The 22,158-nt window shown below is 42.3% G+C and overlaps 1 protein-coding gene across 1 annotated transcript; it reads left to right on the forward strand.

The window, feature by feature from the left end:
- The first annotated feature begins 73 nt into the window (after window positions 1-73).
- LOC144893051 (uncharacterized) lies at window positions 74-22,032 on the forward strand. The gene is made up of 14 exons (XM_078782666.1): window positions 74-115; window positions 441-500; window positions 1,374-1,436; window positions 1,922-1,958; window positions 4,211-4,332; window positions 4,676-4,718; window positions 4,841-4,996; window positions 5,675-5,808; window positions 7,609-7,797; window positions 10,257-10,445; window positions 10,650-10,829; window positions 10,961-11,140; window positions 20,802-20,906; window positions 21,904-22,032. Exons 1-14 carry the CDS (start codon window positions 74-76, stop codon window positions 22,030-22,032), a joined length of 1,629 nt encoding a protein of 542 aa, XP_078638792.1.
- Window positions 22,033-22,158: the final 126 nt, after the last annotated feature.

Consider the following 22,158-nt stretch of genomic DNA (forward strand, 5'->3'; position numbering starts at 1 on the left):
TTTATCGCATTTGAAACATTGCTTCAAGATGGCGAGGACGTGTTTCTTTCTCGTTGCTTTGATTTGTTGTTTCATGCTCTACTTCAACCTCGGTTACCTGCTAGGACTTCAACAGGTGAGCCTTAAACGAGTGAGAAGATTTACGTGTACGTTTTACCTGGTTTAAAGGTGCGGTTTGAAAACCTTCCATGTGGATGGTAAAATGTGCAAGTGCTCGTTTCCACCTCGCTGGAGCTGAGTTTTTCGAACCGACTTCGTCGTGTGTGTGTGTGTGTGTGTGTGTGTGTGTGTGTGTGTGTGTGTGTGTGTGTGTGTGTGTGTGTGTGTGTGTGTGTGTGTGTGTGTGTGTGTGTGTGTGTGTGTGTGTCCGATTTCACCACCAATTGGTCCAAATAAGTTTTCCTGATCCAAAATGTTTTTTGCTTCCATCTCTCATATAGAAGCTGCCAGGATATTTCGGATACATCTCCGAGAGTCTGGTAAACCTCGTTACGTTTCAGGTATGACGTCAAACAACACTCCATCAATATGTGACAAATTTTCCGTGTAAGCAACAGTACACAAGTGTTTTATAAGAGGAGGTAAAATTCAAAGAGCAGAGATAAAGGACACCAGCAGGAACCTTACAAACAGGTAGGGAAGTGGGAAAGGCAGGTGAGTCGGCTGTGGAATAACTTTGTATCTCCTGAGTCGATATCTCTTCCACCGCACACTTCCACAACATAATAACATTGTCCAGACAGAGCTTATGACGTGGTGTTTTAAAACCTTGTGGTCTCCACACATCATTCGCCACAAACATAAACAATCTCGTCAAGTACAATCGTCCCAATGTTGTTCTTCTGAGTGACCACATGTGCATCAGAAAGAGCTGATGGACAATTTGTATCGAGCTCTGAGTTTACATCGTACACATTTCCGGGTGGTACTTTCCCTTCGACAGTAAAACACAATTCAGGAAATTCACTTTGACTGATACAAGATGTTTTGTTTATCTCTGTCTGTCGTACAGGAGCCTCCAGGTCTTTCTGACCATCTTTGGGAAAGATTCTTCAACTATGTTCCCTTCTTGAAGATAAGATGGTTTCGAGAGGGGGGGGGGGGGCATTGGGATTCCCATGTTTGTATGAGATTATAACCGTGTGTAGCTTTTCTTGGTTACTTGATGCAGCTTTCTTCGCTGGAAGAGCATGGGACTTGATTTATTTGATAATCCTAGCCACCTGGGGTAATTGGTTAGGTGAGAGCGGATTGGTTATACCCTCCAATTGTGGGTGAGAGACGTGATTGCGTCTTGTTATTTATTTGCATGTTCACTGGGATTAGCAGTGCAGATGGTACATCAAGATATTTTGTTTGTGTCTGTCCTCCAGAAACCTCAAAGTTTTTCCGACCATCCCTTGAAAAGACTCTTCAACCTTGTTCCTTTCTTGAAGGTAAGATGGCATGGATGACTCCAGGTACGTGATATAAAATACCATATTGGGATGAAGGTTAAAATTTATATATAACATTAAACCGGTAAACCAGTTCAGTTGCAGTTTGTAATAAAACACAGAACCACCGCTGCCTGATACAGTACCAGCTGCTACACCGCTAACTGTAGCAACAATCAGCCTAGACGCCTTCAGAAGGCTTTTATTTGGCAAATCAGGAGCCCACCTCTTGAGGAAATGGATCAATCCAGGGACATATTTCTGGCTCACTGGTTGTCATCAGCATGGAGTGGATACCCCTTGGGCTGAGGAGATTGGCTGGTAGACCATCCTGTGGTGTGTGTGCACGTCTGTGTGCATGAGTGCATCTGTGTGCGCTTGTTGTGTGAGAGAGTACAACTTTGACTCGAGGACTCAAACTCGAAGAAGAAGATGAGTGAAAACCTATCCTTTTTGACATTGTTGCTCTTTCTATTCTAACGCAGCCCCGGAAAACAAACTGGATATCAAAACTCTCTCAGGGTAAGTCATTATGTTCCATTATGTTCATTTTCATCTTTGTTCTATTTGCCATACATGATGAGATTGCAGATTGAATCGAATTCACACGCATTGAACAGAACACCACAAATGTAAGTATGTTTATTCACTTCTTTTTTTTGTATACAAGATCGAGGCTCGTGAAAGAGCTTACACTTGAACAAGCATGTGGTAAGATGAACCGATTGGAGCAGAAGAAGAGCAGCAGACATTTGCAGTGAAGTTCGTCATAACCAAGTCTCGAAGAGAAGATACTCCATTGACTGAGATCCGGGTCGGGAAATTGACAGATTGTGCCAGTCCCCGTTGGTCGCAGAAGTCCTTTGCTGAAGAGCCATGACTAGTGAGAGAGGTACCCACACCCAGCCAACTGGCATGGTGACAGTTGAAATCACCACATATGAGGAAGAGACGGTTGGGATGAGTGGATAGAAGTTGGTCCATGTTGTCAGACAGCGAGATGTAGATGGAGTCATCACTGTTTGGTGGACGGTACAACACACACATGAAAAAACGGTGGGAGCGAAGGGGATGCCGTAGCCAGAGGTACTCCTGGGGGTGAGATGGAGAGAGGGCAGTGCAGGGCGAGTGAGGAAGAGAGTTTTTGATAAAGATAGCAACCACACCACCAAGACAAGGCTCAGGTCTATCATACCGGAGGAGGGAGTAACCAGGGAGAGATATTAAGGAATCAGAGACATCTTCAAGGAGGAAAGTTTCTGTTAAGCAGATCAAGTCTGGTTTGTCAGAAGCAACCTGAATGGAGAGATCAATCAAGTTTGAGCGAAGGCCCCAGATGTTTGAGGTCCATACCGTTAATGAAGAGGAAGGGGGAGCATCGGATACAGGACAGGGGAGGGGGGGGGGGTCGGGTAAGATGTGGAAGAGGAGGAGGAGGTAGGGAGAGCTGTTGAAGGTGTGTCAGAGATTTCAGAATAGTTTGGAGGAAGGGAAGGATGAGGAGGACAAGGGGTTTGATGGTGATTGGGTGAGGCACAGCAAGGTGTTGTTTGAGGGGGGGGGGGGCAGAGAGAGGAAGAAGGTTGGAGGAGATGGAGGTTGACAGTTGGAAGGGAGAGGAAGCAGGGAGGACGCTTTGAGGAGGAGGGGGGAGAAGGGAGAATTGGAGAAAAAAAAGTCGGGTGGGGAGATTTGAAGGGGAGAGGGGAGTTTTTAAGGAGAGGGGTGAAGGTGTAATTTAGGAGGAGCGAGGTGAGGGGGGAGTTTGGGAGGGGATGGTGAGGGGGGAGTTTAGGAGAGGAGGGGTGAGGGGGATGTTTAGGAGGGGAGGGGCGAGGGTGGAGTTTATGAGGGGAGGGATGAGTTTGGATTTTAGAAAGTGTTGGACAATTATAAATGGAAAACGAACATTTATTGCAAAATTAGTTTCTTGTGATTTTCAAGTCAGAGATCCTTTTGAAAACGTTGGAAGAACGAACGAACACGAACAAAGAAGGAAATAAATAATGTATATATATGTATTTTTTTAATTAAGATTTTAAACAAAGGGTAAGATGTTCGGGGGAAGTATGGGGTGAAAAGAAGACTCGGAAAAACTGTGAGAGAACGAAAATAAATGGACCACAATCGACCGCTGAGAGAAGACAACAAGGCCTCAAGGCAGTAAACTTGAAAGACCAGGCCTCAAAATCGCGGCAGGAAATAACCGACGATTTTATACAGGTGTGCATGATTTACACCAAGATCTTCCTAGAGACACACAGTAGGTACACACACCGTGACATAAAAATACAGTTTTGACAAAAATACAAACGGGAACAATTACTTAACTTTGATAGCATGGAGAGCGTGGAGATCTTCGAAAAAACACAACTTCGCCTGCAAAACCGGAAGCGGAAGTTCCCTTCTTCAGGCAAATTTCAGGTAAATTACCTTTTCTTCAGGTAAAACTTTGGGTAAATTACCTTGTCTAGTTTTGATCATTTATAACTTATCTCCTATTATTTGAAGCACAATGAAACCAAGAAACCACTTTCTCTGGGTTAATCTGCTGGTGGTCTTTATCTGAACTCCTCGCTCATGTTGCCAAGGAAGATAGGTGTTCAGGTCCCTCGTGCGATGGAATTGTTCATTGTCTACCAATGTCTTTGTAATTCACATTCAAGTACACAGATGTTTATATCAATATCCTTGTCCCCTAATTGATGTATGTATCTTTGAATCAATGAAAGTTGAAATAAGCCTTTTAACACTCTCTTTGCTCTTGTTTACAGGACTAACATCTTCCTGGAGCGAGTACTTCAACCGAGCCGCCACTCAACACTGGCAGATGGGAATGATGATGAATTACCAAAAATTTATTACACTTGTCGTGTTCCTCAGCCTCATCATCGAGGTATAAAAGTGATATAAGCTCATGGGCTTTGGTTAACAATCTCGTTGACAGACCATTTCAGAGTTTATTTTGGGTGAAAAAGTTCAAGTGATAAAATGCAGTCCCAAACGGAATTACACCTCAGATTGAACAAGTGATGCTAAACAGCAGGAGGTCATATACCCAAGGATCCATCGCTACTTGGTGGAGGAGTAGACCGTGGGGTTTGTGATTAGTCTCAGTCAAGATTGAGAAATGTCAGGTTTTAAATTTTAAAATATCCCAAAACAACAACCCAACAAAAATATGCCAAGACACAAGGTCCTCTCTTAATGTGTATTGTTTGCTGCTCTTTGTGTTACAGATCATAAATGGCTTCCAGAATCACCGACATCGCAACAAATGCTGTAAGTTCAAGCTTCTGGAATTGAGATTGGGGACATTTTACGAAAGTACACTAATAATAAAATTAAATTAACTTGAGGAATTGCCACTCCATCTGGTAATGATTTTGTTAACTCATTCACAGCCTGCACGGGAAAAAACTACACGAAGAGCAGAAGCACCGGGAGACGGAATGATGGGATCCCGGAAGTGGATGCTCTTATGGTGATCATGGAATCACAGCAGCATCACACATCGCGACCACCAGCTCTTCAGAATCAGACGGCCATGCTACAGAGAGGTGATGGTTTATCCACAGTGATGCAGAGCGGCTTCAGATCATATGGCATCAGATCAGAGGCCCGAGAGAATGTGTCTCTTGTGTCTCATGGAATGGAGAATGGAAATTTAGAGTTTTGTACAATCCTCAATTTGATGTCCATTTGGTTCACGACAAACAATCAGCAAGTGATCATCACTGTTCATGCATCCCGACATGTAAACACCCGATGGTGTATGATTGAATCGGATTCAGTCAGAATCGGAATACCCAACCAACTAGGAATACCTGTACAGTGTGAACTTGGCCAGTCAGCCTGTAAGAATGCACTGGGATCACCTGGATCAACTAAATACATCCTGACATCTAAAAGTTCCTCCCCAGTCCTTGAGCAACAGGGATGGTCTGATATTACTCACCATCTGGTATCACTAGTATCAGATAATGTAACTGAACAAGGCAACACTCATTTTGCAATAAATGTTCGTTTTCCACTAACCGTCCAACACTTTCTACAATCCAAACTCCACCCTCCCCTCCCAATTTCCCCTCTCCTCCAAACTCACCCCTCCCCTCCTAATCTCCAAACTCACCCCTCCCCTCCCAATCTCCCCCATATCTGAACTTAGTGATATTCTGTCCATTGATCTTTTTCTGTCACAATATCTGTTTCATGTTCATTTTTCCTCTTCTTTCCAGGATCTTCTCTCTGTCATGGTGAAGATGATGAGAGTTCTTCCGGTGATGAGAGTACTTCCGGTGATGAGACTACTTCCATTGATGGTAGTTATTGCAGACCTGATCTTGGAGAGTACGAGGTACAGCAGGTGGTGGTAAGCAAGACATTCAATTTCCTTTTTGTGCCTCTGTTACCGAAGTCGCCGGAGGCATTATGTTTTCAGGTTGTCCGTCCGTCCGTCCGTGATAGGTTTTCATTACCGCGATAACTTGAGAACTGCTGAAGGGATCTTAGTCAAACTTGGTGCAGGTATGTATAATGAGGTAAAGATTAACTGATTAGATTTTGGGGTCACGAGGTGAAAGGTCAGAGGTCATGTTTGGTAAAATCCTGTTACCGCAATAACTTGTGAACCAGTGATGTGATCTGCCCAAAGTTGATACAAGGATGTATTATGATGCTGAGATTAAATTATTTGATTTTGGCGTCAAGAGGTTAAAGGGTCAAAAGGTATCTGTGATAGGTCTACAACTTGAGAATGACTGAAGCGATCTAATTCAAACTTGGCACAGGTATGTATAATGATGTAAAGATGAACTGATTAGATTTTCTGGTCAAGAGGTCAAAGGTCACAGGTCATGTTAAGTAAAAAATTATGTTGCTGCGCCAACTCCTGAACCAGTAATGGGATTTTGAACACACTTGGTGTTAGTGTTTATGATACAAACATGAACTGATTGGATTGTGGCATCAACAAATTAAAGTTCAGAGGTCACGCCAGGTAAAAATGTGATAACTTGAGAACAGCTGATGGGATTTAAATCAAACTTGGTGCAGGTATTATAATGATGTAAACATGAACCGATTAAATTTTGGGGGGAAGAGGTCAGAGGTCCTGTTTCGGAAAAAATCTTTTGCTGTTCTAACTTGTGAACCGGCAATGGGATTTTGCCCAAACTTGGTACAAGTATATATTATGATGCAAAGATGAACTTCTTATATTTTGGCATCAAATGTGAGAATTGAGGTGATTTTGTGATTTTAGTGAGGTCAGAGGTCATTGTCAGGTAAAATGTGATTCTTGAGATCTTCTGAATGGATTTAAATCAAACTTGGTACAAGTTTCAAGTTCACAAACGTACAGTCGTTCTGTCGACGATTTTGCGATTTCCCAATTTTGTACTTTGTGATGTATTATGGTGTTTCTATCAGTCTTGTAAGTTCTGAAAACGTTCGAGAATAAAAGTTCAGTCTTATCAAGTGATGTACGTGTGAGTTGAGGCGACGCAAGTCGGTGGTGCTATAATTACGTGATGACATAATTGGTGGTATTACTCCATTTATTTATTATTCCAATTATTTCTTCCTTTTTAGTTCCCATGAGATATCTTAGTCGTTGGTGTGAGCTGTCTAGCCTGGGTTTGAATCCCAACCCAGCTATAAACTGTCATTCCGGTGTTTCATAGGCCCTGTGATTCATCAATGTGTGTGTCGTCCTTCGGATGGACGTTAAACTGGTCATCCGTATGCCGGAATTAGTTGGTGGACATTAAAGATCCCACGATGTACTTCACAAAGAGGAGGCAAACTATCGCTGGCAACCTGAACACATTTCAAATTCCTGCCCCAACTTCGTACGCTGAGCTGGAGTGGTGACCTGACCAGCAATGTGGCCAAATATCTGCTCTGCCGAGACTAGGAGTTTCAATAAAAGGAAGAAGAGGAGATGCAAGGAGTAAAGGAAGAAGAGAATCAGGGAAAGGAAGAAAAAGATGCATTGCTAGCGAAACGAGAGCTGCAGAAGGGACAGAAAAAGGAACACCAATTAGAGCTGGAATCCACTAATTACCACTAATTACCAACCAATTATAATTATCGTTGCTTGTATGTGTGAATTATTATCTTCATTATGCTATTTCTGTCTCTTCGTGAGCGCAATGTTTCTACCACACAGGTCGAGGTTCTTTCAGAACGCTTGATCATGCAAGATGATCAATTCGATGAGATCACCGTGAAAAACAACAAACTTTCGGCGGATCTCAAAAAAGTTTCCAGCACCTTGTCGGAAGTGGAACTTCAGCTCGAGGAGCAGCAACAACAACATGAGGAACAGCAACAGAAGAATGTTGAGAGCTGCCAAAAGGTAAATAACCGTTATCAAACATGTGGGACTACAGATGGCCAAGGTGGTGAACATCATGCTCACCTGCACATGTTCTGATGAGTTTTAACACCTTGCACGGTTCATGCTGCTCTTGAGACTTTCACAAATGGAAGACTGTTGATTGAGATTTGTGAAACTAGTCCACCTGCTAACTACAGGAGAGCCAGGAAGGGTCATTCCTCTTTGGGGTATTTCGATTACAGTCGATCTATGGTCGGGTCTCAAGAACATTGGGTGTGTGTTCATTTACCAAGCTTCTTGTGGAGAGATCGTCAAGTGGTTTAAGCATTTAAGCAAGCACTCCATTCAAAACCGTGAAGGAACGGCTGGCTTGGCAAGCGCGAGCTAGCTGCTTGGTAAAGGAGCACAGCCCGAGCTTGTCCCTTTCAGTTTCGCGTTAAACAGAAGGAGCTTGTTTCAAAAGTTCACTACGAAAAACGCCACGTTAGCGCCAGGAAAGGCCATGTTATTAACCCAACATTTGTGGGTTATTTAGAGTACAGTAGATCTTCGCTCAGTTCTGTAAGTAAACCTTACTTCACGGATGTTGGGATTCCTCCAAATTTCTTAATTTAGTGTTTTAAAGAGCATTAGCGACTGTTTAAAAAGTTAATCACACGTGTTTGTAGTTCATAATAGCCGGCGAAGCCGGTGTTGTCAATAAACGCGTACGTATTATGTCGAAAACCTGATTATGCCTTGGCTTGAGAATTCCGAAGCGCAATGGAGGCCGCCATCTTGCGGATGCGGAAGTATGCATAACAAATTGAAAACGTTCAATAGGAATTTCTTTCACCCGTCATTGTTTGATTCACAATCTTATGCACCTCTAATTTATTATTAAAATACTTTAAGACCAACCTCGGCCCACACGGGCCTGGTTATCTTCAACGAAACGCGTCACCAAACACCGGACCCAATGAGAGTCGAGCATTTGAAAAAATATTTCTAAAACCAAATCACGCACTGGAGGCCGCCATTGACCGGATGCGGAAGTTTGCATAAACCAATTGCGAAAAAGTTCAATATGAGTTTGTTTCACCCGTCTTTCTTTGATTCACCATCTCATGAACCTCTAATTTGTAATTAAAATACGTTAAGACCAACCTCGTTATCTTCACCGAAAATCGTCACCAAACACCAAAACCAATGAGATTCGAGCATTTGAAAAAGGAAAATTTCAAAGCTTATTACGTGTTTCGGAGGGTGAAATCGGCATCCAATATTCTAAAATTGACGAAGAATTATTTTTTAGAAATCTCGTGGTCGTCGGGGATAGTTTTTCACTGCCAGAAATATGGTATAAGCGGTTTACATATTTAGTTTAGAAATACGGATAGTTTTTCACGGCCAGAAATACGGTATAAGCGTTTACATATTTAGTTTAGAAATACGGATAGTTTGTCACGGCCGGAAATATCCGAAGTTGAGACGGAATTCACCGAATTCATCACTGCAAGCTAACTTCTTCTGGTGGAGGAAGCCGCAGTGCCCGGAGAGAACCAGTCCTGACAGCGACTGAAGTTAGAAGACTACACACATACTGTGAAAACGTATGTTAAGCCCAGTTAAAATTTCTTAAAATAGGCCTTAAGCTAGCACATCGTATAGTTACTTCCTTAAGCTTCTTGTGACATTTATTGTATGCAGGTATTGGGGAGGACTGTCTGCTCTTCTCTTTTACCAAGTCATACCAGGTACGGTACCTACACCGACCTACTATCAACTACCTAACCTACTGATACCATAGTGATGGGTAAAATAGTGGCAAGAGGCTTTGGCTTCGCCAGCTCATTGCGGCTTTGCAGTCGGTACTAGTATTTTTACTTCCAGTAGAAGCTGTTGATCACAATTCACACAGAAACGCCATTATAGCAATAAGATATTTATACACGTTATCACTGCAGGAAAAACACCTTGGGGAAGTCGGACATTATTAGTATGAATATTATTTTGTATTAGCATCAATAATATGCGATTATCATTAATTTTGTTATTAAAAGCGTCTTTGGAAAAACGCCACGATAAATCTTCTTTGGAAAAACGCCACGATAAAGCTAATTTAACATTTATATACACCTCAACGTTCAACCCCATTGACGGCAATGGCGGGGAAACTCGCCCGGGGGGAGAAAACCCCCTTGGGGAGCGGGGCAAATGAATGTGCTACAACCGTCATTGTGCAACCCTTCGTCATCCTGTCAGGTTTGGTTGAGATTGGTCTTGGATAAGTAACGACAGAATGTGTTGGCGTCAAAAATTCATCAGATCAGACACGAAATGGCGTATTTAGTGTGATTCCATGTGAACTTTGCACTGAAACCAGAATTGATCCCACTTTAGACTTGAGAAGACACCTCCATAAAGTATTGATTATGTGTAGATCAGAAAACAGTAACTTTAACTGTTGATTACACTGTCATGTTTCTACCACACAGGTCGAGGTTCTTTCACAACGCTTGATCATGCAAGATGATCAATTCGATGAGATCACCGTGAAAAACAACGAACTTTCGGCGGATCTCACGAAAGTTTCCAGCACCTTGTCGGAAGTGGAACTTCAGCTCGAGGAGCAGCAACAACAACATGAGGAGCAGCAACAGAAGAACGTTGAGAGCTGCCAACAGGTAAAGAACCGTTATCCAACATGTTGGATTACAGATGGCCAAGGTGGTGAACATCATGCTCACCTGCACATGTTCTGATGAGTTTTAACACCTTGTAGGATTCATGCTGCTCATGAGACTTTCACAAGTGGAAGACTGTTGATTGAAAGTAGAACAGAAAACAAACTTTCCTGTCAATGACACCGTCATGTTTCTGTCGCACAGGTCGACCTGCTACCTGAGCTGTTGAAAGCAAATGAGCATAAACACCATGGGCTCGCTGTCCAATTTGAAGGACTTTCAGGGCATCAATCACACCTGAGCAGCAGGTTTGCTGCATTGGAACAGCAGCAGCAAGAACAGCGAGAGAGGCAGGAGCACCAGGATGTTGATTACCATCAACAGGTGAGCAACCGTTATCAAACAATGTGGGACTTGCTCTGCAATGTGTAACTGGTGAACACAAAAGAGCAGATACCAAAGAGTTGAAGATAATGTTTCCCTTGATGTGTCTTATGTGTTTTAATCACTTGCAGGTGACGCAGCTGGAGACGGATTTGGAGGATCGAGACAACCGCTGGAGAGACGTGGCCGTTAAAAACCACAACGCCATGAAAGCGATGTACGAGCTGTTCAAGTGGATGGAGAAATTGAAAGAGAAGGAACAGGTGTGCCGAAAGAACCAGCAGCAGGTGTATCGATCACAGCCAAATAAGGTACCGCAGCACAATCTCAAGAAGCCAACACAAATACTACAGTTAACCCATGAAGTGCTCCATTTACTGCTCGTTCGGCCATAAATGCTTTTTGTTAACGGCTTTTCTCCACCAATTAGAAGCAAGATTTCCATAAGTTACCTGGGAATTACACATTGTAAGAAAAGTCATGATTCGTTCTTTTGGTTGACGTCAGTTTAAACTCATTTACTGGAGGATAGTGGCCCAACGCTCTTTATGGGTTGACAATGCTTATGGGTTGACAATGTTTATGATAACAGTTTATGGGGTAACTTTAAAGGTTAAAAACAACATTGTTGGGCAGTCATCAAAACACGGAAACCAACTCGCATTTCTGAACATTCGAATCATTTTCCAATCTGGTTTTACTTTGGAACACGATATTTACTGGTGAAGAACTCGTCCTCAGGTTCGGGTTAATTCCGTCGAAAATGGCGTATTTTAGTCTAACTTGTAATATCGACTTTCACCACCAGGAGGCGCGACACGATAAACATTTACATAGAGAGAATTGGTGTACACGTCCACCCTGAACCCTGGGGACTGAATTGTTTTTACCCTCTAAAACTTTCCTGTGCACACCCTTCATACAACCAAAGGTTTTCAACTCATTCTGTCCAGTGGTTCAGGAGTGCATGGATGTCAAACAAACACACAAACAAGTACAGATACATTCAAGTACACCGACCCAATGCCAAATAATTAAATATCCTACAGCGCGGCATGTCCGGGCGCCCATGGCGCCCGACAATACCGCAGTGCAGCTCATAGAGACTGCATTGGGAGGGAGAGGTGTACGCTAATTGATTGATTAATTGTATAATTAAAATCAATAAAAGATTATCACAAAATATTTTCTTAATAAATTGGCTAATAGCATAACTAAACCACTAGTGCTTCATCCGAAGATGTTTCTTTTAGAAATGTAATTAAATATGTCATCAATAAAAAATTAAATAATTGATTGATTAATCAATAAATAATTAATCGATTAAATGATTAATCAATAAATCAAATATATCCTTGATAGCCACATCACTTGGTCGCTGTCATGTCCAAATATTAGCTACCCAGCTCAAAAGGTGCCTGAGATATTGGCCAAATGAGAAAGAAAATAAATAAATGATGAATAATGAAAATAAATAAATAATAATCATTAAAAAATTAAATTATCAATCATTTTGGTCACAGAACACATAAACCACCACCATTTCATCAGAATCTGTAACTGAAAAAAAAAAATTTGGGTCATTAATCGAATAATTAAATGATTAATCAATAAATCAAATATATCCTTGATAGCCACATCACTTGGTCACTCATGTCCAAATATTAGCTACCCAGCTCAAAAGGTGCCTGAGATATTGGCCAAATGAGAAAGAAAATAAATAAATGATTAATAATGAAAATAAATAAATAAAAATCATTAAAAAATTAAATTATCAATCATTTCGGTCACAGAACACATAAACCACCATCATTTCATCAGAATCTGTAACTGAAAAAATAAAAATTTTGGTCATTAATCGAATAATTAAATAATTAATCGATTAATTGATTAATTAATAAATCAAAAATAGCCTTTGCAGCCAAATCACTTGGTCACTCATGTCCAAATATTAGCTTCTGAGCTCAAAAGGTACCTGAGATATTGGCAAAATGAGAAAGAAAATAAATAAATGATTGATAATGAAAATAAATGAATAAAAATCATTAAAAAATTAAATTATTAATCAATTCGGTCATAGAACACATAAACCACCACCATTTCATCAGAATTTGTAACTTAAAAAAAAATTTTTTTGGTCATTAATCGAATAATTAAATAATTAATCGATTAATTGATTAATTGATTGACAAGAAAGAAAGACAAGTACAGATACATTCAAAGTACACCGCCCCCATGCCAAATAATTAAATATCCTACAGCGCGGCATTGCCGGGGCGCCTCTGGCGCCCGACAATACCGCAGTGCACCTCATCGAGGCTGCATTGGGAGGGAGAGGTGTACGCTAATTGATTGATTAATTGTAGAATTAAAATCAATAAAAGATTATCACAAATTATTTTCTTAATCAATTGGCTAATAGCATAACTAAACCACTCGTGTTCATCCGAAGATGTATCTTTTAGAAATTTAATTAAATAAGTCATTAATAAAAAATTAAATAATTAATTGATTCACCAATAAATAATTAATCGATTAAATGATTAATCAATAAATCAAAAATATCCTTGATAGCCACATCACTTGGTCACTGTCATGTCCAAATATTAGCTTCCCAGCTCAAAAGGTGCCTGAGATATTGGCCAAATGAGAAAGAAAATAAATAAATGATTAATAATGAAAATAAATAAATAATAATCATTTAAAAATTGCACTATCAATCAATTCGGTCACAGAACACATAAACCACCACCATTTCATCAGAATCTGTAACTGGGAAGAAAAAAAAAAATTGTCATTAATCAAATAATTAATCCATTAATTGATTAATTGATTAATTAATAATTTATTAATCAATAAATCAAAAATATCCTTGATAGCCACATCACTTGGTCACTCATGTCCAAATATTAGCTTTTGAGCTCAAAAGGTGCCTGAGATATTGGCCAAATGAGAAAGAAGATAAATAAATGATTAATAATGAAAATAAATAAATAATAATCATAAAAAATTAAATTATAAATCAATTCGGTCAGAGAACAAATAAACCACCACCATTTCATCAGAATCTGTAACTTTAAAAAAAAAATTTTTTTTGTCATGAATCAAATAATTAAATAATTAAATAATTAATAAATTAATAAATGAATAATAATAATAAACAAATTAAATTATTAATCAATTCGGTCAGAGAACACATAAACCACCACCATTTCATCAGAATATGTAACTTATAAAAAAAAAATTTTTTAGTCATTAATCGAATAATTAAATAATTAATCGATTAATTGATTGATTAATTAATAAATCAAAAATAGCCTTTGCAGCCAAATCACCTGGTCATTGGCATGTCCAAATATCAGCTTCCTAACTCAAAAGGTGCCTGAGTTAATGGTCAGAAGAGAAAGGAAATTTAATTAATTAAATAAGTACTTAATTAATCGCTAATAATTAAATAACTCCTCAATTAATTGATTAATCAAAAAACAAAAAAATAATATTTTTGACAACGGACTTGCTCACTACTGTGCCGAAATTTCAGCTTCCTAGCTCAAAGGATGGCTGAGATATCGTCCGGACCAGTGTTTCCCAACCGTTTTCTGATCGAGTACCACTTGGAGGTCCCGTACCGTCGCCGCGTACCACCTGGTTTCAGAAAAACCCAATCCGCGTACCACCTGGTTCCAGAAAAACTCAATTCGATAAGATATCAGGCTTATTTCAATTTAATGCGAGGGCTGCATCTGTTTCTTCTCCACCAGCTGGTCGATGCGGGGCATAACTTTGCTCACAGCACATCGGAAATCATGAAATATATCAGAAATCAGAAATAAAAAAATTATCAGGCCAAATCATTTTTTTTAAAGGTTGTCGCGAACCACCTGGAAGGCCCTCGCGTACCACTAGTGGTACGTGTACCACAGGTTGGGAAACACTGGTCTGGACAAACAAACAAGAAAGAAAACAAGAAAACAACCAGAGTGAAAACCGAGTACTCACTTTCAGCGTTCTTGATCACAACATGATCTCGATCTCGCGAGATCTTGGAGACGGCGGCAGGGATTTTCGAAGCTCCAAACGGTCTCCACGTTTTTCGAAGTTAAGTCTGTTCACAATTGTATTTCGTCGAAACTGTATTTATCTTTCGGTGTGTGAAGTTATTGTGTGCAACTTTGGTTGTTTCTCGGTGTTTATCTTTCATAAATTGATCGTCTGTTTGCCGTGTCGTGAGCAAGGCCTTGTACAGTGTGCACTGTACAACCTTGAGGCTTTGTTTTTCTCTCAGTGGTCCGTCGTTTGTGATCCAATAACTTTCGTTCTCTGTATTCCCAGGCTTTTCACCCATAGCCTACTTCCTTGTGTAAATCTCAACTCAAAAAAAAAAAAAAAAAAACATTTCCTTCTCTGTTCTCATTCGTTTATTCATTCTTATTCGTTCGTTCGTTCTTCGACCACGTGTTTCTCCCCCATTTCCCCAGATAGTTTTCACTCATTAACCTTCAATGTTTACACTTTCCCCTCAAGTTATGTATTCCGTCATATTTTATAACACCTTTTTCTTCTTCTTCTTTAAAAGGCTGCTTTCGACTTGCTCACCAAATCAATTCATCCCAAAAAAAATATCCATCTCCTATAGTGCCTTTGTTCTACATTCCCTAAACTCTCCTGCACTCCATCCTCCATCCAGCGTCCTTAAACGTATTTTTAACTCGAAGGTCACAAGAAACTCATTTTGCAATAAATGTTCGTTTCCCATAAATCGTACACTTTCAAAAATCCAATCTCACCCCTCCCCTCCAAATCTTCCCCATAACCCCTCCCCTCCAAATCTTCCCCATCACCCCTCCCCTCCAAATCTTCCCCATCACCCATCCCTTTCAAATCTCCCCCCTTGCCCCCTCCCTCCTAAACTACCCCCTCACCCCTCCCCGCCAAGACGCCCCCTCGCCCCTCCCCTCCTAGAATCCTGCCTCACCCCTCCCCTCCAAATCTCCCCCATATCCCATCCCTTTCAAATCCCTCCCCTTGTCCCTTCCCTCCCAAACTCCCCCCTCACCCCTCCCCTTCAAATCTCCCCACCCTCATTGCTTCTCAATTTCCCCCCGCTCACTCCCCCTCCTCAAAGCGTCCTCCCCGCTTCTTCCCCCTTCAAACTCTCACCTCCATCTCCCCCAACCTTCTGCCTCGCTCTTCCCCCTCCTCAAATAACACCTCATTGTGGCTCACCCAATCACCATCAAACCTTTTGTCCGCCCCATCCTTCCCTTTCTCCGAGCTATTCTGAAATCTCTGACACACCTTCAACAGCTCTCCCTACCTCTTCCACCTCTTCCACATCTTACCCTACCCCTCCTCCCCCCTGTTCTGTATCTGATGCTCCCCCTTCCTCTTCATTAACGGTATGGACCTCAAACATCCGGGGCCTTCGTTCAAACTTAACCGATCTCTCCATACAGGTTGCTTCTGTCAAACCAGACGTGATCTGCTTAACAGAAACTTTCCTCCTTTATGATGTCTCTGATTCCATAGTATCTCTCCCGGGCTACTCCCTCCTCCGGTATGATAGACCTGAGCCTCGTCCTGGAGGCGGGGTTGCTATCTTTATCAAAAACTCTCTTCCTCACTCGCCCTGCACTGCACTCTCTCCACCTCACCCCCAGGAATACCTCTGGCTACGGCTTCCCCTTCGCTCCCACCTCTTGTTCATATGTGTGTTGTACCGTCCACCAAACAGTGATGACTCCATCTACATCTCGCTGTCTGATGATATGGACCAACTTCTATCTAGTCATCCCAACTCTCTCTTCCTCATATGTGGTGATTTCAACTGTCATCATGCCAGTTGGCTGGGTGTGGGTACCTCTCTCACCAGCCATGGCTCCTCAGCAAAGGACTTCTGCGACTCACTGGGACTGACACAATCTGTCAATTTCCCGACCCGGATCTCAGTCAACGGAACATCTTCTCTTCTGGACTTGGTTATGACTAACTTCCCTGAAAATGTCTGCTGCTCTTCTTCTGCTCCGATCGGAACATCTGATCATGTCCTTGTTAAAGTGGACATCTCTCTGACCATCCTCAGGGAGCCTGCTCAGCGTCGACGAGTCTGGCATTTCACTCAGGCCAACTGGCACGGTCTTCAAGCAGCCATCAATCATCTGGACTGGTCTCCCATCTCTACCACCTCTGACATCAACTCATCCTGGGAATTCTTCCAAAGTAAATTGCTCTCTCTCATGCACAGATTTATCCCATCTCGTCTTCAGTTGTCATACCCTTCCTCCCGTCCATGGTACACGGAATCTTGTGGTGAGGCTGTTGCCCAGAAACAACTTGCCTTCGTCTCCTGGAAAGCAAATCCAACGGAAGGAAATCTCATTTCCTTTCACAAAGCCCGAAACAAGTGTGTGTCCACCCTCAGGAGAGCCAGGAAACAATATCTCTCCGTTCTCAAGACCGAACTCTCTTATCTGTCTCCCTCTTCCAAATCCTGGTGGCGTCTGGTCAAATCCGTTTCTGGTGTTTGTTCCCCCTCCATCCCCTCCCTTACCTCAAACGGCTACACAGCTGACTCCGCACGTGAAAAAGCTGAATGCCTCAACTCTGTGTTTGCCTCTAAATCTTGTGTCCCAAACCCATCCCTCTCTGTACCCACCATACCCAGTCGTACCCTGCTGCTCCTGGACTCCGTGTCCTTTCCTCCTGACAAGGTGGAAAAGTTTCTGTCAACCCTCGACTCTGATTCTGCAACTGGACCCGACGGCATCAGCCCACGGGTCCTAAAATCCTGCTCTGCTGCTCTATCTCACCCTCTCTCTGTTCTCTTCACCCTCTCTTTTGCTCAAGGTCAACTGCCATCTGCTTGGAAATCAGCCAACATCACCGCTTTGCACAAAAAAGGTGCAAAAACAGATCCTAGCAACTACAGACCAATCAGCCTTCTCCCAATTATCAGCAAAGTCATGGAATCCATCATTGCTTCTGATATGAAATCTTTCCTCTTCTCCAATGGCTTGATCTCTGATCATCAATTTGGTTTCAGACCAGGTCACTCTACTCTGGACATGCTGCTTCTGCTGTCTCAACAATGGATGGAGGTCCTCAATGCCAAACAGGAAATTAGAGCTGTCTCCCTCGACATATCACGTGCCTTCGACACGGTCTGGCACCCCGCTCTGCTCACCAAACTCTCCTCCTTTGGTATCCATGGAAATCTCCACGCATGGCTGGCGGACTTCCTCTCTAGTCGTCGTCAACGTGTGGCCCTGAATGGGTTTCTCTCATCTCCTCTTCCTGTTCAGGCTGGAGTTCCCCAAGGCAGTGTTCTGGGCCCCGTGCTTTTTCTGGTCTTCATCAATGATCTCTCTGACTCTCTCGAAAATCCTCTCTATCTCTTTGCTGATGACTCCACTCTCTGCCGCTCCATTCCTCTTCCCTCAGATCGGCAGTCTGCTGCCTCCTCACTCTCTGAAGACCTGGACAAAATCACAGACTGGTCAAACAAGTGGAACATGTCTTTCAATCCTGACAAATCTCACACTCTTACTATGTCTCTCCGAAAAGATCGACTGGACAACCCTCCCATCTACTTTCTCAACAATCCTCTCCAAGAAGTTCTGTCGCTCAAGATTTTGGGTCTCACTATCTGCCATGATCTTTCTTGGGAAAACCACATTTCCAAGCTGGCCTCCAAAGCCAGTCGCCGACTGGGCATCCTCCGTCGTGCGAAGTCCTTCCTCGGCACACCTGAGCTCCTCACCACATACAAGGCTTTCATCCGCAGCTCAATGGAATACTGTTCTCCCCTATGGGCCGGTGCTCCTGCCTCACACCTAGCTCGGCTTCACGCTGTTGAAACCAAAGCTTTCAGAATTATTGGAATCTCCCGCGATGAAGCTATCTCTGAGGGCCTTTCACTCACTCACCGCAGGCAGGTAGGTGGTCTTTCTGTCTTCTACCGACTCCTCTCCGGCCTTGCACCCCCAGCTCTCTCTGTGCTCTGTCCCCCAAATATTCCTACAGGTCGCACAAGATCTGCCAGCAACCCTCTGATGGTTAAACTGCCGAAATCTCGGCTCTCCGCTCACCTTCACTCTTTCATTCCTCTTTTCTCCCGCCTCTGGAACAAACTCCCTCACTCCCTTCAATCCCACTCCTCCCTCCAGGTCTTTAAAACAGCTGTTCACCACCATCTCTTATCTTCCCCCATCCAAAACCTTGATCTTTTCTACCCCCGCTAATTCACCCCAGATCCACCTTGTTTGAAATTCCAACTTCTTTCCTGGAAGTCCTGGCAGTGTCCATATGTTTTATACCTCTCCCACTGCCCCCTTCCCACGCCCCCCCCTCCCCCCAAAGCCCTCGCCCTCTCTCAGATCTCTCGATGTCTCCATGTCTCTCGGTCCCTGCTCTCAAATGTTGTGTTTGTGTCCTCCCCCCTCTCTCCCCATCTTGTCTACCGCTCCCTATGTTATATGTTTTATGTGTCGGTTTGTCTTTCTGTGTGATTAATGTTCGCTCTTTCACGAGCCTCGATATTGTATACAAAAAAAAAAAAAAAAAAAAAAAAAAAAAAAGCGTTCGTCACTGCCGAGCTCCCTTCGGTGCCCAGCAATGACGATTTGCAATGCCTGGAGATGGCATAGGAAAGGAGCGGTGTACAACAGAGTGAAAACTGAGTACTCCCTTTCAGCATGCGTCACTGCCGAGCCCCCTTCGGTGCCCGGCAATGACGATTTGCAATGCCTGGAAATGGCATAGGAAAGGTGCGGTGTTCAACAACCAAGAAAACAAACAACCAGAGTGAAAACTGAGTACTCCCTTTCAGCGTGCGTCACTGCCGAGCCCCCTTCGGTGCCCGGCAATGACGTTTTGCAATGCCTGGAGATGACATAAGAAATGTGCGGTGTACAACAAACTATAACTGCACTCAGTAGAGACATACCTCCGCAAGGTGAACAGGTCACGTTTTGTATCCCAGAGTAGACCAGAAAATCACAATACAGAATCGCATTTAATCAAAATCATCCGTCCACAACTTTTTGACAAATCCGGCTTTGTAGCATTTTTGGCCCAATCTCCCGATGGTGAAGAATCGCTTAAAAATTATAGTAGCTGGATCCGGAGCTTCACCAAAATCTAATAATTTCGTCCTGCTCACGTCTCTGACAAATTTCGTCCGCATCCATCCACAAATTTTTGAGATATCTTGTTCACAAACGGACAGACAAACTGACAAACGGACAGACAGACAGACAGACAGACAGGGGTGAAAATATAATCTCCATCCACCTTTGGTGGCGGAGGTAACAAACACACAAACAGACAAACAAATAAACAAACAATCAAACAAACACACAAACAAACAAACACACAAACAGACAACCACACAAACAAACAGACAAACACAAAGAAACAAACAAACAAACACACAAACAAACACATAAATGGACAAACACACAAACAAACACACAAATGGACAAACACACAAACAAACACACAAACAAACACACTAACAAACAAACACACAAACAGACAAACACACAAACAAACACCAAACACAGAAATAAACACACAAACAGACAAACAAATAAACAAACACACAAACAAACACCAAACACACAAACAAACAAACACACAAACAAACACACAAACAAACACACAAACAAACACACAAACAAACAAACACACAAACAGACAAACACACAAACAGACAAACAAACAGACAAACACACAAACAAACACACAAACAAACACACAAACAGACAAACACACAAACAAACACACAAACAAAGACTTCTCCAGTGATAAATTGGATGATTGCTATTATTATGATGATTATGATGATTATTATGATTATTATTATTAATATTATCATTTTTGGAGCAGGTGCGGTGTTCACTTTACAGTATTGTCAATTTCATGTTCTTCTGCTGCTGTTTTATTTGAAAAACTCTTCATTTGTTTCCACAGGGTGCTCGCGTTGTTAAGCACGTCGTCCCAAGTGGTCTGGACCTCAAAACTTCCAACAATACCTGGAGGTCCAGCACGAAAACAGGGATGACAAGTTGTGATCAAGTGAGTTTGGTGTGTTCTATTTGAGAGGATGCTCATTTGTGTCGATTTCACGTTAAAACATCAAACTTTCCTTTCTTCTCTCATTTATTATGATTATTATTACTCGGGCATGCCCGTACTATATATAAGCTAGGACGTGCCCGTACGTGGGTGCCCGTTCCTTGCCAAAAAAAAAAAAAAAAAAAATTTGTGTAGGGGTGTGTGTGTGTAAACATCCTAGGGCGTGCCCGTACGTGGGTGCAAAAAAACATGCGTGCAAACAACAACAACAAAAAAAAACTTTGAAACCACGTGGCAGTAACGACCACAGAACCACCCCCCCCTCTATTTACATGAATGGTTTGGTCCATTCGCAACGACCACAGAACCCCCCCCTCTATTTACATGCAATGGTTTGGTCCAAAGCGAACGGTTTGGTCCATTCGATGTGATTCGATGATTCGATGTGAATGGTTTGGTCCATTCGCAACGACCACAGAACCCCCCCCTCTATTTACATGAGTGGTTTGGTCCATTCGCAAAGCCAAAGCGAACAACCACAGAACCCCCCCCCTCTATTTACATGAATGGTTTGGTCCATTCGCAAAGCCAAAGCGAACGACCACAGAACCCCCCCCCCCCCTCTATTTACATGAATGGTTTGGTCCATTCGCAACGCCAAAGCGAACGGCGAACGGCTAAATCGCCATAGCTCGGTAAGTACTTGTCCGATTAATTTCAAACCTTGAAAAGGCACATCCTCGGGTCCCCAGCAATATACCTGGCAAGTTTCAAGTATATCGGACCGGAAGTTGTCGAGAAACAGCGGTCACAGACAAACATACACACACACATACACACATACAAACACACAGAGATTACTGGAATTATAGATAGATGATTATTATTATTAATATTATCATTTTTGGAGCAGGTGCGGTGTCCACTTTACAGTATTGTCACTTTCATGTTTTTCTGCTGCTGTTTTATTTGAAAAACTCTTCATTTGTTTCCACAGGGTGCCCGCGTTGTTAAGTACGTCATCCCAAGTGGTCTGGACCTCAAAACTTCCAACAATGCCTGGAGGCCCAGCACGAAAACAGGGATCACAAGTTGTGATCAAGTGAGTTTGGTGTGTTCTATTTGAGAGGATGCTCATTTGTGTCGATTTCACGTTAAAACATCAAACTTTCCTTTCTTCTCTCATTTATTATTTTGACACCTCACCAATGACACCTCCTTTGTTTTATTCCCATTTCCTTCCCCAAGGATG

This window comes from Myxine glutinosa, chromosome 7, assembly GCF_964187855.1.
Source record: "Myxine glutinosa chromosome 7, kmMyxGlut1.1, whole genome shotgun sequence".
Classification (NCBI taxonomy): Eukaryota; Metazoa; Chordata; class Myxini; order Myxiniformes; family Myxinidae; genus Myxine; species Myxine glutinosa.